This window comes from Lissotriton helveticus, chromosome 12 (assembly GCF_964261635.1).
Source record: "Lissotriton helveticus chromosome 12, aLisHel1.1, whole genome shotgun sequence".
Classification (NCBI taxonomy): Eukaryota; Metazoa; Chordata; class Amphibia; order Caudata; family Salamandridae; genus Lissotriton; species Lissotriton helveticus.
This window is the reverse complement of record NC_136073.1, coordinates 896,952,767-896,968,758: the sequence shown is the minus strand read 5'-3', so window position 1 is coordinate 896,968,758 and position 15,992 is coordinate 896,952,767. Positions and strand designations below refer to the sequence as shown.

At 45.2% G+C, this 15,992-nt stretch overlaps 1 protein-coding gene across 1 annotated transcript in view; it reads right to left on the bottom strand.

Annotated features, from left to right (window-relative positions):
• FBXO24 (F-box protein 24) overlaps positions 1 to 15,992 on the bottom strand; it is a 74,111-nt gene that overhangs the window by 44,825 nt on the left and 13,294 nt on the right. Inside the window, exons 2-4 of the mRNA XM_078669187.1 lie at positions 15,238 to 15,421; positions 10,129 to 10,367; positions 7,185 to 7,428 (exon numbers count right to left, since the gene is read on the bottom strand). Coding sequence (XP_078525313.1) covers positions 7,185 to 7,428; positions 10,129 to 10,367; positions 15,238 to 15,421 — 667 coding nt within the window. The remainder of the gene's footprint in view (positions 1 to 7,184; positions 7,429 to 10,128; positions 10,368 to 15,237; positions 15,422 to 15,992) is intronic.

Sequence of the window (15,992 nt, the reverse complement as noted above, 5' to 3'; positions counted from 1 at the left end):
ACCAACCATAGTTAGGCTATTCTGTTTTAGGTTTTTAGGTTTAAACCTATAATAACTGCTAAAACCCCAAAGAAACGGAAACAGCCACCACTGATAAACACCTTCACAAACACAAAATGAGTGCCATTTAAAAAAAGGTAAAGGAGAGTGAAAGAGTTATTCCTATTTCTTCCTGAAGGGGCCAATACAATGTAACTTTGTTATACACAGTAGCAGCAAGAAGAACAGGGCTAACATGTTTATGCTTGAGCTTTGTTGTTTAGGGATGTCACTAAGATATTGTTTCTTCTTGCTTTTGCTTTTTTCAGTTTTGCGGTCTTTGGTCTAAAACTGCAGGATTTAGAAGCATGTTTTAGGTCTTATTTAATTACTTTATAAACTGTAGAGAATCAGGAAATATCAAAAGTATATTTGATACTTTGGCTACATTTGATTTGTTCGCTATGTAAAATGGCTGGTTTGATAAGAATCTTTCCCAATATGTACCATCACGTTTACCCACAGACAGAGAATCAGTGAAACATCAGCCTCCTTTTCTAGCGAGTCAGTATTGATAGTAGGTGAATTGCCAAACACCCCAGGCTTTAAACATTCAATGCAAGGTGTAGTGATAGGTATATGTGAAAAGAGTGCTGTCACCAAGAATCTGGGATAGAGGTGAAAACATAACACCAGACTTGGAAAACATGGAAAGCAGAGTCACTTGGAATGCTGCTGCATAAAGTTCTTACCAAATTCAACAAAGATTGGAGTTATATTGTTCGCATTTTCAGTGATTCAACTACGTACATAAAAAAGTTTTGTGATGACCTGTCAAAATCTATACCTGAGCTGAAGTGTTTTCCTGTTAGAGATCCTTGCTAGATGGTATGCTGAAAGCATCTTTACAATCTTCAGAGTTAATTAAGAATGATATCGACTTTGTAATCTATTCTGGTGCACAGTTTCGTTATGCGCGGAAACTAAAATGCAAGTATTATTTATTATTTTATTTGTGTATTTTGTAAAGCGCGCCGCTACCCCAACGGGGTGTCCCGGCGCTGATATCCGTGTGGCAAATGTTTACAGAATGTTTGCTTAGTAATGATGCCAAAGGCAAGAAATGTGAGGATCTTTGGTCAGATATTGATAGTGATGTGAAAAAAGTACAGTCTACTACATTCTTAGATTTTTACAGTAAAACATGACTGCTGTAGTGGACATAATAAAAAGGTTAGAGTCTGAAAACACTCTTGTCTACCAAGTATTCAGCGCAATTGGTGCCGATCTTGAGAGCAGGCTGGCAACCTTTAGTGACTTTGGCACTGCAACATGTTCCATGTTAGAATTCTTGCCACTAGGTAAGCAAAGAAATGTTGAAGAACAATCCAGGAAATGTTATTTTAAGATGCATGAGAAATGGCTTGCAATGATGCATAGAAATATCCCTTCACCAACCATGGCATTTGAAGTCAATGAAGCCGCACTGTTGTGCTCTCCACAAGTTCTAGATCCCTTCCGTAAAGGGGAATTTTCTCAGGACTTTGAAAAGGACTGCTTCATTTTTTAACGTTTCAATAACTTTGAGGGCATATGTTCCCAGTTCAACGCATATGTTGCAGAACCTGTCCCATAGAATCGTAATCTTCAGGTGCACCAGTATTGGCATTGAAAGCTATGTCAGTGGCCAGAGTTAGCAAACGGGGCACTGGCTGTTTTGGCTTTGCCCGTCTCAAGTGCCAATGTTGAGAAGGCCTTTTCACAGAGAAAAGTTTCCACGAGAACAAAAGAGCAAGAGCGCATGGCCAAAGACTCACTGAAGTAGTATTGTATGGTATACTATAATAAGTTTGATTTGTAAAAATGTATTTCGGACCTCATACACAATGTACGTACACTGGCTATATACCATGCACTAACAGTGCCGAAAGCAAGCAATAATAAGAGCAAAGCGTTCCATAAACACCAGAATAACACTGTTTATGTTGCTTTTAATGGCTCAAAAATTTGGAACCACTGATAATCACTGTTTTTTTAAAAAGTACTGAAACCACTGGAAAACACTGATATAACCCCACCAGAATTGACCAAAAATAGAAACTGAAAACAAGAAAGCCTAACTATACTGTTTCCTCGTCTTTGCCTCTGAATGGTAGAAGACACTTAGGATGACTCCTGTGGTGACTCCTGTTTGAGCGTGGAATGGTCTAGGTTTACAATCTCTGCCATCAACACCTGGGATAAGCTTCTTTGATGTGCTAGATTCCCAGCATTCCTTCCAAAGTTGCCACATACCCCTCCTCCTCACACACAATCAAACAAACCAAACTAAGCTTGCACCTCAAACACCAGTAACGTCACATCATATACATCCCGATCACCACCAACAACAGACCATTCTCTGAGCCAACACTGCAAGTTAAACTCATAAATACACACTCTTCAATAAGTAAAATTTGCATATATTGCAGAAGCCAACCTCACAACATGCTCAACACAAACATCATTACAGAGACCTCACCACCCCTTCTCCTGAGACATCTTCACTCCCAGAGGTTACACCATACAATGACCACACACAGTAGACCAGAGGGCGGATCAATTAATAGCAAGCCTCTTTGCTTCATACTCTGCAGAAAGCTATGGCTAAGCTCCCTTCTCCGCTTACCAAGCATCCATCATTAATCTTGATGGATAGAGTACCTGGAAATGTTAAGAGTTCAAGTGAGGAATTCTTCGCCTCATCACCACAACCTCCTTCAACCACTCTGATAATGTCTTTCTTGAACACTTCAACCTCTCAGCAGACTCATCCAACTGATACTTTAAGAGATACCCTTCATCCTCCCTAACTGGATGACCCTCATGCCGTACTCCTCTGACGTAGCCCACTTCAAAGGAACGACCATGGACATGGTCTTCACCTAAGTGCCATCTTTTTAATGTCACTCTCTAATGCCAATGAACAGACCACTTCGATATCCTGATACTTATCGACCATGCACCGACCACTCTCCATGGGCAACTTAATCTCTCTCAGCAGCAACACTGCTCCCTTAATGGCTTCTGCAGTAAAAACCACAAACTTGACCTAAGGAGTGTGGCGGCCACAATCTAATCAACATTCAAGGTCAACACCATTAAGGACTCTCAGTACCTGAAGGTCACATCACTCTTAAGCTGCTCTCTACCACTCCCAAGCCCTCTTTGAGTGACCACCCACTTACTAGTTCTTTCCCGTCTAAAGGGTGGAAGGGCACTTCTTGGCAGCATCTCTGACTCCCTTCTAGCTGCAGAGAAAAGGCTGCTTTGCATCTCATCGAAGGACTCATGGAGAAAAAGTTCCTTGCTCGAAGCCAAGCCCATCTACATTGCTGCTCCTGGTGGCTCACCTCATCTCCAGACCTGTTGCATCACTGACAAGGAGGTAACATCCAGTGCAATGCTTTACCATCTCCAGAGAGAACTCAACACAATAATCACATCATCACCAGACTTGAAAAAGAGAGGTACAGAAAGGAAAAGACCAGAAAACAAATTAGGAACTCAAGGGTCTAAAACCCCTCAATATATCAAACTTTTCTCATCCCTTGTGTATTCCAAAAGCAAGAAACACATCTCTTCAGTACAGTTGAAGTACTTCTGAGGGGCCAACAGTGTGAGACTTCTCATCCATGAGACACTAATGTCCTTGATCTTCTGTCATTCCCAGGCCCTAATATAAAGCACAGTGCTCTGTTAGCATTCTACAAGTACCAATGAAACTAAGAGACCTTCAAGAACCAGGAATCTTGCACAGTAGTGGAGTGTTTCCCAGGGTAGGATGTGGCCTAACCAAGTTGGTTGAGGATGGATGTAGTGGGCAGGACTGTCACAGAGGGTATCAGGGTCCAAAGATCATAAAGGATGAATAAAATACGAAGAAAGCGGGATTATACAAGTCAATAAAAATAACTTGAGAACAATCTCTTGTCAACTGAGCTCTGTAGGACTTGCTGCTCCAGAACATGACTTCCATGATCCCAGTGTCAGACCAAAGGGGAGGATGGTGTTGACAAACTGAACCTGTTTAAATTTGCAGTGTAGGTACCAGCCCTTCTACTTCACTTAGTCTTTTCCTTTTGTAATTTAGTCACAAGCATGTGAGTGTGGCTATTGAATATATGTTTCAAAATGGATCTTTTGTCTGGGAAACCCACAAAATGCTAAATGAAGCCAACTATGGGCTTGCGTGCGATGTGCGACTTCAGCCAGGTGTATCGTGGACACATCTTCCAGGGGTTGAGATTTTGGGATAGGAATCGGTGGAGGTAGGTTAGACTCCTGCGAGGATCATCTACTCACACATTGGTGTTGGCAAATGCAGTCTTCGTAGAGTTCGCTCATACGCAAAGCCTGGAGAATCGAAGAAAGTTCTAGAATTCATGGCACAGAAAAGTGCAGGATGGAAACAGGAGGGAATTTAGTGAGGAGGAGCTTAAACTTGGAGAATAGGAAACAAAACATGCCGGAGTACCACAAAGAGCTTACTAGAGGAAATTGTTGCCTATGCGTCTCGGGCACCGCTCCTCTAGCCCTCATCCCTTTCATCCGGATGGTCTCAACAGCTCTACGTATGTTACTGAGCTGAGGCACAGTGTGTGGGGCATGGAGAAAAGTTATGAATAGTGCAAACATGAGGTATGGAGTCCAAAGCATGAAGACAGCTTTGCATGGGTTCTTAACTTTGACCTGCACTTAGTAACCAGCCAAATGTGAAGCTTGCAGTTGGAGAATCTCTGCACTGGTAAGTAAGGAAACAAGATGTTCACAGCTTCTCCAATAGTCTGATAAGTGTTCACACTGAATATAATTTGAGACTGGAAGCTCTGCACTGGATTCCCTATTCACACTGGTTCAGTTGCTTTATTATCCCATTGCTAACTTTCAATGGTGAGGTCTCTCTGTCAGTCAATGGGGACCCCATAAGAAGCTTGACTCTCAGTGAAGTTTCCACACTGGCAAAGTAGATAGGTCCACACTAATAGTGGGTGAATTCACCCACAAGGAATACCAGTACTGTTTGTTGTCTCACCTCTGGTCCAACAGCAAGGTTTGCAGAGCTGGAGTCACAGTGATCCAACAGGCGACCATGCACCGGCCAAGGCTCCTTCGCAGGACCGACACTTGACAAATGCGCCAATTATGGTGACCACACTAAATTATTTTGTAATGCTTTCACACACTATTCCCATTTGTCTAGGGCTGTCACTGTGGTGCCAACACTAGCTGGTGAATCTAGCATAGGAAGGACAAAACTGAGTTCTTGGCTAGGGAGTAATTCTTCATTGTCATTTTGACTGGATGCTTTCTGAAATTAAATAGAGCCATGACTCAAAATGCAGGTTTGTGCAAGTTTTCAGAATGCTCCTAAATTTGCCAATACCCCATTCTGAAGAGCCTTTACAGCTTGAGTGGTAACTCTCAGATGTACCCCTTCTCAAGCAGACTGACTTCTCTCTTCTGCAGTGATTGCAGTCTCAAGGAAGGCATGCTAACTGGTCAGAGTACAGAAACAAATGCAGAGGAACAGTCAGAAGTGTAGGTCAATTGAGAGGTGTCCGCGGGTGGGGTGGAGAAAAAAGATACCCACCCGTCAGGTGCAGCTCCCAATACAAGATAGTAATTTCACTCCAGGTATTGTTAAAGGGCAGGCGGGCAATAGTTGGGAACTTCAGACGGTGTGATGTGGACGGACAAAGTTCCAGACATCTATATGAGATTGTTGTGGAATCTGCAACAATTAAGAAGGTGTGTTTGAAAATGAATGTACGCTGTCATGTCAGCGGTGAACCCAGATAGATTACCCTGTGTGGTTGCATGTGGGTTAATAGGATTTTACCCCTTGCTGTCTTCTAAGGTCCCTCTTATGAGTTTAAGTGTAATTCACTCACTGCACCAGGACAGGGCCTATGCCTTGGCCCACAAGTGCATGCCACTTCTTTCAAGGAGCTGGAATTTACTCTGTATGAAAGGGGTAGATACATTCCTGCCACAAACCCACATTCCTACCTGTGTGCAGGGCCTAGTATGCTATCATGAATGTCAAGAATCAGAGTTCACAAGTCAACTTCTGGTGTCCATCCTGATCTTGGTTATGAGAAATACTAGCCGTCTCCTAACATCGTCTTCATAGTTCTCCTCCCTGAAGTCCTCTGACCCGCACAAGTGCACTTCCAACTCTGAGCATTGGGCTGGACCAGCTCGCACCAGGCATCCTCAAAGATACAATCCAGGTATAACCCTTTCTGTGTACAGCGCAGAGACCATACAATCCTCCCCTACCACCCCAAGCTACAGAATCAACTCACTTCTGCTCCAGCTATCCAACTTTTTTAATGGGTCGTCTAGTTAACAATATTAAAATCTATCTCAAAACCCAACAAGATCTCATCCTGCAGAGGGGTGCTCTGGAATGTCCATTAATGGGTTAAGAGACTTGAATTTGTACTTAGCACTGTGTTGTCCCTTTAATAGAGCTCTGCATTTTCCAGGATTTTGGACTGTATCTATTGTGTGTAAGCTTCTAAAGCAAACACAAGGAGATGATGGACGGAACGCTGAAACTTCTCAGACACTCACCCCCAATCACAGATCTGGGTTTAATCTATCATCGTTCTTTAGCTCACTTCACCACCCCAGTTCAGACCCAGCCATGTGCAAATCATTATTGACCTTGTTCCATATGGGAACAGTCCAGCCTGAACTGCCAAGCCATGTCTTTTCTCGACCGGAAATAAAATTGTAAAAATATAAGCATCCTTGGACCAGTTTCAGGTCTGAACTGTGGTGGCGAAGTGAGCTAAAGAACGATGATGGCTTCAACCCGGATCTGTGACTTGGGATGACTGTCTGAAAAGTTTCAGCGCTCCCTCCATCATCTCCTTGTGTACGTTTCTAAAACATACTCTGAATTGCTAGGCACAGCAGCTTCATCGGCCTTCATTCGGAACCATCGTCAATCGCTAGGGAAGACGGTTGTCTAACCAAGACATACACGAGTGACTATCTCTAGTAGGCCATGCTGTTGTCTCCTAAATTCTACAGTATCTTACAGATTTTGATTGTTCTGACCTTTTCTTGTGTCCGTGGAAGCCCACCTCTCACAGCCCCCAGCACACTCAATGCCCTCTAAAGACTTTAAGGATCGCTGTACCTTTATATACCTGTCAATAGCAGCAGCGACCGCTCCGTCTCCTGACCCACCAGCAGGATCTGCTTAAACTTCATGGATGAGTGGAAGGTCATCTTGAACACCCGCTGCCCGCTGGACTGCAGATAAACTTCCACGCAGTCGCAGGCCTGGTGGGGGCTGTGGGTATCTCGAGACACGATGGGAGCCTGCTCCCGGGTGGCCAGCACGTAGAGGTATTTCCGGTAGATGGTGTCGTTCCTGGGGTCACTGGCAAACTAGGGAAAGGGAAAAAGGCAACTTTCAAGGACAGTCCAAGAGGCGACCAGAGAAGGATCACACCGCGGGACCACTGCTAATACGGATTTACCCGAGGACCACCCAGGACTTTTTTTTAGTTGGATGCCCAGTTTGAAATTGTATTGAAATGTCTATCATCGCGACTTGAGCGTAAGGCCATTGAACCTGTTTAGCCTTGAGAAAGCCCTGGCTCCATCTGCCACATAGGGTGAAACACGTGTCGGCTGTCCTTTCCCTTTTCAATAAAAACTTACAATCAAATCAAGAGTGAAATGGATTAATCAAGTGGTGAATGAACACAAAAGGAATAACGGTGTTTCAACAGAAAAACATTCGGACAATAAGGATTTGTCCTTGTTTATCAATTATTTGTCTGAAAGGAAGGAGCATAGGCTCATATATATAACCCCACTTGGTCTGGTGAAGCCCCCATGGTCCAGACCTTTGAGCACAGCTCCTTCAATATTCTAGGACTCAATATCTAGACCCAGGATCCCTGGACCTGCTTGCTTTTGTTGGAACACACGCAACCAGAGAAGGTGGCGGCTGTAGAGGGAATCAAACCAACCAGTCAACACAGGCTCCCAACCAAACTTTGGCTATGTTGAGGATAGCAGCTCCAACCGGAAATACCGCCACGGCCTGAGTAATTCAAGGAATTGTCAATACTGACAACTTCAGCTTCTACTGCCCTTGCCTATTTAACTAAGAGAAGAAGCACTCTATCCATGGCCTAAGTCTGTGAGTTAAATTGTGCTCCTACTCACGTTGATAGGTGAACCGGCATCTCCAGCCGTTTGACCTGTGTACCTTACCAAGAGTTCTTGCGCAATCTCAAAATCACCGTTTTGACATTTTCCGAGGAGCTTCACCAGAGTTGCAATGTCAAGGTTGTTACATTTGCTGGGAAAATGTTAATTTTTTAGATTCCAAATGACACTTTATACCCAGTGAGTTAACACATGCTCACATCCACAGCCAGGATTAGGTAATGGTTAAGATCACAGTTCACATATACTTATGAAAGCGGGTTGGTGTATACTCACGGTTCGTGATGTTGACATAAAGTGCATCTCTCTAAACCACAGGTAAACTGCTAGGGCAACCAACCCAGCGAGTTAAAATAGACTCTTGTCCAAACTAAAGCCCTGATGACAGACCAGAGCTTATAAAGAAATATGAGAAATATGAGAGTAACTCAAGGATCTCAACATTCTGGCAACCTTTGCTACTTCCATCCCTAGATGTGTTTAGGCCTGTAAGGAAACATAATGCCAGTTAATCAACTGATGAGTCAACAGTGTTGGCATCCAGGACAAAATGAAATTTGTTGACATGGCGGGCCACACGGCTCGATCAACGCGACCAAAGAGTTAACAGGCCTGAATGAGCGTCAACTATCCAGGTGGAGGGCACAGAGTGCCAAGATAGCATGCAGAGCCAATAAACTCTCCACATGCAACCAGTACCATGCTGAAGGATACAGCCTCCAAGCAGACTCTACCCACCCACCTAATATACACCCTCCACCAATAACAAATTGATTCCACTTCTCAAACTCTACTCATAGTTTCTCATGGATACATCTTCCTGCCTACTCCTCACCTTAAGAATATTCTCCCAGGTGTCAGGATGGTCCAGAAAAGCTTTTTCCCAGCAGTAGCTTTCCAGGTAGTGCCATGACTCTGCCCACTGGACATGATGTCACTGACATAAAACAGGCAGAAGCCTGTCTTCTGACATCACAACCTATTTTCTGTGCTTCGTCGACACAGTCTGTAGGTCTCTCTCTGTATTTCACCAACAAAATTTTCCTTAGTTTCAGCAGCGACTAAGTCAAATGTCTCCTCTGAAGGTTTCATGGTTCAAGCACTGCCGTAAGTGTGGCAAGCAGATGTCTTTATAGCTCCTCGCCGCATCTGCATATGATGTCCATGGATTGCGATACACCGGATGGTCATCAGGGCATGGGAGACCAAGTTATACTCCGCAAGGCCAGTAGGGGCATGCCACAGAGTACTCTGACAGGAAAGTCCCTAAGAGGGAACTATTTCCCAAAAGGTCTTGCCATAAAACAAAAACACAAAAAGTGCTGCATAAAAGAAAACTACTCCTCTTCCCTGTTCCCAGACTCTGGAATCATTCTCTGAGCAGATTCCAAGACTGCAGTACTTTTACGCCAGGCTGTAGCGGACATCTGTAGGACCGCTCTGGGACCCTCTGACCACTCCTCAAGGATGAACCTTCTTCTTGGTGCTGGGCGACTCGGTTGACACAGACACCTCCCAGCTCTGCACCTCAAAAGGTTCTGGCCGTAGGATACAAAAATAACTATTACTGTGTAATGATGCTCTCTCTCAGTTCCTCGAAGCATGCCTTACTGGGAAGCTGATGTCGGAGCACAGGTTGGCACCTATTACATGCCAATGACGTCACGCCCAGCAGGCAGGAGAGCGGCCGGAGTCCACACTGGGGAACTACAACAAAGGAGAAGCTATTGGGACCAGTGTTACACCTGGGGAATATTCTTGAGGTGAGGAACTTGCAGGAAGATTATGTATCCAGCAGAAACATCATTACTGTAAATAGGTAACTTCTACTTTAACGACCCACCCAATACTTTGCCCAAACTGCTGCTAAATAGGGAAAGAAGACTGAAAGTGGTAAGTGAACCTCACATCCTTGGCATGACGGCATAGCACCACATAGCGGCAGGCCCGCTTCCACTGGATCTGCCCCAGGGTGGAGGAGACCAGAGCGTTCTTCAGGAAGAAGAGGGTTCCCGTGTAGTCCATGATGAAGACGTGGTCCTTGGTGGCCAGGAAGCGGCGGTAGCCATGGGAGAGGTGCGGGGCCACCGTCTTGCTGAGGATTCGCCTTCGGCCCCCAAAGGTTTGGAAGTACAGGCCCTTAGTAGCTGCAGGAAATACAAAGTTGACAAAAGAGAAAAAGTTAATAAGTGTGGAGGGGAAAGGGGCTGAGGAAGAGAGCACACTAACACAAATGGAATATTATTTAAAAAGCTGCCAGGTTCAGTTCAGTTTCCTCTGGTTTGCAATCCATTATTAAGGGCTGGAGTATCTCCTTGGTTAGCACCACATGCCCTGAAGCTCTAGACGCCCAGCTGCCCCTGACCGGCGGCACGGCCGGGAGGGGCTGGAATCAGAAGTATAGGTGACTACCCTTTGCTGATCTGCACTCATAAGGGTCATAATGACACCACGGTTGGACTAAGATAATACTTTTTTGTAGGTTTAATTTTTTTTCATTGATTTTACAAAGAAAATAAATTACAGTTCATTAACTTGTCCCATCCCCCCTCCCGCCACCCCCTGAATGAGGAGAGAGATGTGAGTCACACCATGTGTAAAAACATATATATCCACACCTGGCGTTGGATCACTCGAAAAGCAGAATTGACATCATTAGACTTAGGTAATACTTGTGACGTGGGATTCCCTGTCACACTGCTCAACAGGATTTGAAAGTTATAAACCAGGGAGGGTTGATGGTTTGCTCACAAGAAGAGGAAATGTACCCAAATGATTCCTTTCCATAAAGCCCACTTTTGGCTCCCAGGGAAACAGAGGGTCAGATTTACAAGCCCCTTGCGACACCATTGCATCACTCCTTTGACGCAGCGTACGTGTAAATCATGCGCCACATTGTGACTTATTTACAACGTGACACATCTAGGCAGATGCGTCACATTGTAAAGCACTGCGCCACATGAAACCTGTATCAGGTCACATGTGGGCATTCCGTTGCAGGAAAGCCTCGTAAAAGTGACGCAGTGAAATCTACAAGATTTCACGGAGTCAGTTTTACGACGCCGCTGCTTGAAGCAACCGTAAGGAGTGACGCACCTCGTTACGTATGGGCGGCCCCTGAGCATTGCTTGAGTTGCGTCATGCTTGCAACACAAATCCAGCAATGCGCTGCACATACGCCACAAGATGCGACACACATCTGCCTATCCTTGCGCCACGGTGCGCCGCATTGTAAATGTGGTACAAAAGGGGGTGGTGATGGGTGTGAGTGTTTGATTGGTTCAGATGCTCCGTCCATCACCACCCCCTTTTGTACTGCTTTGTTCGCCATAAGTGTGGCAGGGTATGCTCAGACGTGAGTCCCTTGCTCACTTTGCCACTGGATTCAAGCAAGCCGGGCTGAAGGCGGCTGTAATGCCAGAAACTGGTCCTCGGAAGCTTGTTTCCGATCCAGGGAAGGCATGGCTTGGCAGTTCGGGCTGGACTGTTTCCATGAGGCACAGGGTCAGACTGATTTGCATATAGCCATGTCTGAACTGGGGTGGCAGAGTGGGCTAAAGAACGGTGATGGATTAAACCCAGATCTGTTGACTGGGTGCGAGTGTTTGATTGGTTCAGATGCTCCGTCCATCACCACCCCCTTTTGTACTGCATTGTAAATGTGACGCATCCGTGGTGGAGCAAGGGGAGAATTGCTTGTTGCATCTATTCTGGCGCATCCCTGCTGATTTGCAGAGATGCGCCAGTCCTTGTAAATTTGCCCCAGTGAGTTGAGACAAAGATTTTAAAAGACACTACTGGAGAAAAGAGAGTTGAGCTGTTAGGATCAGAAGGAGCTTTTTCAGCCAAGATATCACCGAGCTCGGAGGGGCGATCCTGGGGTCTCACGGGGCTTCATTTTACAAGTCCTTTTCAGATGGATACCTCTAACCACAGGTTCCTCACCTTTACCATATTCCCAGATGCTACACTGGATCCAGAGATGTTTTCCAGCAATGCTCCCCACACACCAGTAGGTGACTTGACCCCACCCTGGAAGTGATTTAGGGAAGCCACATATAAATGAAACCCCGGCGGGCTGGCGTCGTTAAGTTTGTCAGTTTTCCGACAACTGAAAGATTATCCAGGCAGTGTGCCAGGGAAGACATTTTCCCCCCAAAAAAACAAGATAAATGGTGTCTGGAAGAAACAGCTCTTGGATCAGAGTGAACAGAGCATATGTATGTGAGCTCCTTGAAGGTTGATTTGTTTTTGGCATTATTTGGGGTTTCTGCATTAAATAAAATAAATATTTTCAATCAATAGGTCTCTTGTTCCTTTCTGGATACACCCTTGTTGCCTGATTGATCTGTGTGTAAATGTCTCAATTTAATGAACCGCTATCTGGGCCCGATTCACAAAAGTAATCGGAGACAAAATCCTAACTTTATGACTTTCGGTATTCACAAAAGGCATTTAGGAGTACTAAAGTTAGGAATCCTAACTTTACTGCTCCTAAATGCCATTTGTGAATACCGAAAGTGAAATGAAATGATTAGATTACGCACTTGTATAGCGCACGACTACCCGTAGGCATCTCGGCGCTTGTACTCATACCACTGAGGAACCCTTCCTGGCCTTTCCCTGTGAGGTGTCCACTCCTGGGCACCCCCAAGGTGGAGGCCAGGCATCCTTAGCGTTGTGGGGGCCGTTGTGGAGATTAAGCAGCTATTGCCCAGAGTCGGAGTGGGACCCATGATTAGACTAGGCAAGAATTATCCGGTCCGGGGAAATTGAGCCCAAGACCCGCCGAGGCGGGAATTGAACCCTGGTCCCAGCCAGACCTCTGCATCAGGGTCTGCCGCTCTAACCATTGAGCCACACTTCTCATAAAGTTAGGATTTTGTCTCAGTTAAACTTGAGCTTTGGTCTTAAGTTAACTTAAGTTTAACTGAGACAGAATCCTGACTTTAAATTTTTATGTTCACGAAGAGCATTTAGGAGTTCTTTACTACTCCAAAATGCCCTTTGTGAATACCAAAAGTCGTAAAGTTAGGATTTTGTCTCAGATTACTTTTGTGAATCGGGCCCTCTGTTCTTTGCAAGTTCTCCATCTTAGTTCACCTTCCTTCCTTCTGCTGTACTCGTTTCCTCCCTTTAGCCTCCTCCAGTGCATAGCAGCCATTTATGCATGTGGTATTTCTGGCTATAGACAGCGGAACTCTCTACAGACCAGGAAATCTGAAAATGTTTGTAATAATGAAGAGGGGCAGAAGACAGGGCATGGGAGGAGGTGCTAAGACTCCAGGGGGCTCATTTATGAGGCCATGCGTCCACTTTTACGCCGCCTGTGCGTCACTTTTTGTGACGCACCAATGGCGTAAAAAATGTGCTTTGTTGCGCCATATTTACAAAGTGACGCATCTAGGTAGATGCGTCACTTTGTAAACCCCTGCACCACATTATACCTGCACCAGGTATAATGTATGCAAGGGGGCGTTTTGACGCAAGAAAGGGTCATGGAAGTGACGCAGTGAAATCTATGTGATTTCACTGCGCCACTTCTAGGACACAAATGCGTCAATTTCTTACGCTTGCCTCACAGCAGGCGTAAGACTGACACAGGCCCTTTCACATGGGGCTTGCCCCATGTGAAAGGACACATTGTTGGAGTTGCGTCACTTTTGTGACACACTCCAGCAATGCGTCACTTTTTGTGACGCACCAGTGGCGTAAAAAATGCACCTTGTTGCGCCATATTTACAAAGTGACTCATCTAGGTAGATGCGTCACTTTGTAAACCCCTGCACCACATTATACCAGCGCTAAGTATAATGTATGCAAGGGGGGCGTTTTGGCGCAAGAAAGGGTCATGGAAGTGACGCAGTGAAATCTATGTGATTTCACTGCGCCACTTCTAGGACACAAATGCGTCAATTTCTTACGCTTGCCTCACAGCAGGCGTAAGACTGACGCAGGCCCTTTCACATGGGGCTTGCCCCATGTGAAAGGATACATTGCTGGAGTTGCGTCACTTTTGTGACACACTCCAGCAATGCGTCACTTTTGCGCCATACAGATGCGTCAGAAATACTGACGTATCTGTAACTTTTTGCGCCATGATGCGTCATACTGTAAATATGACGCATCATTGGTTTCGCAAGGAGGGCGCAGTGAAAAGTGACGCATCGCTGTTTACATGCAGCGATGCGTCACTTTTCATAAACGAGGCCCCAGGATTCCTCAGATTGAGAAGCAGTTTGGATTGAGACACCATTGGCCTTATTATACAAAGTGCCCTGGGGGCGCAACGAGCATGTGCGCTAACTTTGAAACGCTGTTTCAAACCTGCACTGACAGAAACTCCTCAGATATAAAAGCACATACAAATATAATTTTTCAATAAAAAAGGATGGGTTGACTCTGCTATTGCTCAACCCTTGATGAAAGAAATGTAATGATTGCATGAGTTCAGGAATGCCTTTATCAAGCGGTGCAGATGAGAGCAAGGTAAACATCATGGATAACTTTTTTTGCTGTTTGCGGTCATATGTTACCTGCAGCCTACCACAGGAGAAGACCTATCGATGCATAATATGAAAAGTTATAAGAAAGTGACTTAAAGAACTATTGGCTTGAGATGGATTCTGAAGACACTCACCGTTCAAAGTGGCTGTTAGAGATACCCGCCATTCAACATGGCTGACAGAGACACTCACCATTCAAAATGGCAACTAGAGACACTCACCATTCAAAATGGCTGCCAGAGACACTCACCGTTCAAAATGGCAGCCAGAGACACTCAGCATTCAAAATGGCTGCCAGAGACACTCACTGTTCAAAATGGAAGCCAGAGATACTCAGCATTCAAAATGGCTGCCAGGGACACTCACCATTCAAAATGGCTGCCAGAGACACTCGCCATTCAAAATGGCTGCCAGAGACACACACAATTCAAAATGGCTGCCAAAGACACTTACCATTCAAAATGGCTGCCAGAGACACTCACCATTCAGAATGGCTGCCAGAGACACTCACCATTCAGAATGGCTGCCCTCCTCCAGGATCGCACGTAGTTCCATTCTTCCTTGAGTCGAGGGGAGAGGCGCTTGCAGATCTTCCTCCAGATACCCTCGCTGTTGCTGACCTCGTGGAAGTAGCGGCAGGTCTCTCCCAAAGCCACCACATCCCTCACGGACAGGAAAGAGATGATGTGTTCCAGCTGTTCACAGTGAAAGATTTACAACATGTGCTATTCATGGGGGTTGAAGGCAAAGAATAACAAATCCACTGCACCGGCCCCAGATGGTTACTGACGATTGGCTGACTACTTTCGGGTGTGGGTATGCTGAATATCCACACTCTGGATTCATGCTACATTTCGAAAAAGTATTTTGAGTTGTCCCAACCCACAGAAACACCTTTGGGACCCTTCCGGTGCTCAGAATGCCTTGAGAGCTAATATTCCCAGTAGACAACCCCAGGGTGGTATTACCTGCCCCTCTCAGCACAGGAGATTCTCACAGTGATTCTGACATTTCTTCTATTGATAGAGGTTTCCTATCTCAAGAAGATATATGCAGATGTGCAAACATCTGCCTTCTTATATTATAGGTCATCACAATAACTAGAAGCAGAAAGCAACTAAAAACCTGGCTATTCGATAAATAATGCACCTACCCCCCTCAAGCGCCTTGAGACCCTCTGGGTGAGAAGTGCGCTATACAAATTCATGAACTTGAACATGAACTTGAAGCAGCAGGAAGGAACCTGGAGATCTATTGATCTTCTAG